Consider the following 3057-nt stretch of genomic DNA (forward strand, 5'->3'; position numbering starts at 1 on the left):
ATAGATTATTGCAACAAGAAAAGGAACAATTAGAAATGTCAAATTTTGAAAGAAAAGGGGAGGGGGACAGGGTAAGAAGTGAAAACTTTTAAGAAGGGATAACATGTTTGGAAGTCATTGGTACCTCTTTCTACCAACTAGACTTCACTTCTCCAAAACAACAGAAAACATTTTTGGTCCTTCTCTCTCTCTTTGTGTGTGTGTGTGTGTGTGCATGCACGTGTACATACATACACTCAAGGGTCTCTGTGTGTGTGTATATATATGCATATATATACTTATACACACACACACACACACACACATATATAAATTTCAACAGTGCTTCTCCGAAAAAAGGTCCATCTATAAATATAATTTTATTTACTTTATTTCTTTATTTTAAAATTATCTGCCTCCCTCTAGGTATTATTTTTTGAAGGGGGTTAACCTGCTGAAGTTTTGCCAGAATGGTGACTGGCTGCGCTTGGGTTCGGTGAAGTCAAAGACCTGCGACTGAACGATGCCATCGGGGACCAGGTACTGGCCCTGGTTTAGTGGGTCCTGCGGTGGTGGGTAGGAAGGAGGAACTGAGCGGGCAGAGTTGACACCTAGAGTAGATCAGAGATCAAAGGGAAAGGGTATAAGTTAAGTAGCAAGGAGTCTCTCAAATCACCCAGTGACCACTCTGGGCAGACAATTCAAGGCAATCTATTTTACACAGTGTGAACTGAAATTGCAAATCATCCAAGGAAAGGATTTCTCTCTTTAACAGACTTTGGAATGATATGACCATTACTGCAATACTGCAACTTTCCTATCTAGTCAGGTTGCTAAGAAACTTGGGGTGTTGCCATCAGCCATTTTATAGATAAGAACACTGAGACCTGGAGAGGAATGTCTAAACCAAGGTCACATGGTAAGAGAGTGACAAAGCAAGGGTTAGAATCCACATACTCTGACTTACCAGTGCAGAGATTTTTCCAAGAGACTAGTATCTTAAGCAGGGCTTGGTCCCTCCCCAACTCCTCCTGAGAGTGTCAAAGGAGCCTGGTTAAGAACAGCTGACTTCAGGGCAGACAACCAAGGGAAAACAGTATTCTAAATAAGCTAAAGATGCAGTGTTTTGCCCCTGGTTCAGAGAGATAAACTCCACATTTAATGGTGAAATGACTGCTAGAAGAAAGCAAATTCACCACCAGAAGATATGGTTCATGGAAAGCAAGGAAGACCTTGAATCTAGTTGGGATCTTTCAAAGGGAACAGCTTCAATGACACTAAGGTTAAAAACCGTCTCAATTTTTCTAGATGGGCTTATAACCATCAAAGTAAAATCTGCATTCATGGAGGATCCTAGGAACCAGAGGCCTAAGTCAAAGTTTAATCTATATTTAAAGCAAAACAGACTGAAGTGAATAGCATATTACTTAAGAAATTCCAGAAAGGACTGCCTGCTGCTCAAAAATACTTTTCGAATGTGTTGTCAAGTGCCTGAAAGTACACCATTATAGCTTCTTTGTTTGACTTAATTTGATGAGTTGATCTCATTATCCTGGAAGTAGTAACATATGAAGCCATCATTAGCCATTGGCACTTCAGTGAGAAAAATCAAGTTCTTTTTGAAGAGCCAGTTTTAGAAATGGGAAGTGTCAGAAATATGAGGGTACTGGGTGCCAAAAGAAGATATGGAAATATTAGGGCAGGATTTTTTGGAGTGCTCATTTGATTTATTTAAATTTTTTTATTTGGAAATGACTGTATACTCACATGCAGTTGTAAAACAAAATAATACACAGTGATCCTGTGGACACTTTATTCAGTTTCCTTAATGTAACATCTTGCAAAGCTATAGTACAACCAGGATATTGACACTGATACAGTCAAGATATAGAACATTTCCATCATCACAAACTCCAAAAACTAAACTTACTGCCGCTGAGTCGGATCCGACTCATTGCGACCCCTACTTGGGTTTCTAAGGCGATATCACCATGGAAGTAGATTGCCCAACCTTCCTTCCGAGGAGTGGCTGGTGGATTTGAACCACCAACCTTCTGGTTAGCAGTCAAATGCCTTAGGCACTATGCCACCAGAGCTCCCATCATCACAAGGATCATTTTTTATATCCGCACTCACTTTTCCCCTATTCCCACTTCCTCCATTAATCTGTTCTACATTTCTAAAATTATACCATAACAAGAATGTTAAAAAAATGGAATGTTTTATGCAACCTTTGGGGATTGGCTTCTCTCATGCAGCATAATTCCCTGGTGATTCACCCAAGTTGCTATGTGTATCAATGGCTCATTTCTTTTTATTGATGAGGAACAGTCTATAATATAGATATACCACAGTCTGTTTAATCATTTACTCATGTAAATATACCTGGGCTGTTTCCAGTTTTACTATAATGAACAAAGCGACTATGAACATTTTTTATATGTTTTTATGTAAAGTTTTTATTTCTCTGGGATAAATTCCCTGGAGTGCAATTGCTAGGTCTCATGGTAGTTGTATAGTTAGTTTTTAAAGAAACTGTCAAACTGTTTGCCAGAATAGCTGTATAATTTAAATTTTCCCACCAGTAATGTAATGTAAAGTAATGTAAAGTGATCCAGTTTCTCTGCATCCTGAACAGCATTTGCTATTGTCAGTATCTTTGACTTTCACCATTCTATTTTCACCATTGTGATGATGGTCTTTCATTGTGGTTTTAATTTGCATTTCCTCAATGACTAATGATATTGAACATCTTTTCACTTACAATCCTTATATGCTCATTGGTGAAATATCTGTTCCTGTCCTGTGCTCATTTTCTAATTGGAGTGCTGTTTTTTATTATTATTGTTAAATTTTGACTCTTTATAGGAGCTCTGGTAGCATAGTGCCTAAGGCACTTGACTGCTCACCAGAAGGCTGGAGGTTCAAACCCACCAGCCACTCCTCAGAAGAAAGGTTGGGCAATCCCACTTCCGTAGTGATACTGTCTTGGAAACCCAAGGAGGGGTCGCTATGAGTTGGGGCCGACTCGACGGCAAACAACAACAACAACATAGGAGCTCTGGTACCATAGTGCCT

General features: G+C 39.2%; 1 protein-coding gene across 1 annotated transcript in view; it reads right to left on the reverse strand.

Annotated features, from left to right (window-relative positions):
* Positions 1-408: 408 nt before the first annotated feature.
* ARHGEF9 (Cdc42 guanine nucleotide exchange factor 9) overlaps positions 409-3057 on the reverse strand; it is a 310381-nt gene continuing 307732 nt past the window's right edge. Inside the window, exon 9 of the mRNA XM_007956876.2 lies at positions 409-590. Within this exon, the coding sequence (XP_007955067.2) occupies positions 409-590 (182 nt within the window). The remainder of the gene's footprint in view (positions 591-3057) is intronic.

Source organism: Orycteropus afer, unplaced genomic scaffold (assembly GCF_000298275.1).
Source record: "Orycteropus afer afer isolate SDZICR_OR568_19922 unplaced genomic scaffold, OryAfe1.0 scaffold00680, whole genome shotgun sequence".
In the NCBI taxonomy this organism is placed as follows: domain Eukaryota; kingdom Metazoa; phylum Chordata; class Mammalia; order Tubulidentata; family Orycteropodidae; genus Orycteropus; species Orycteropus afer.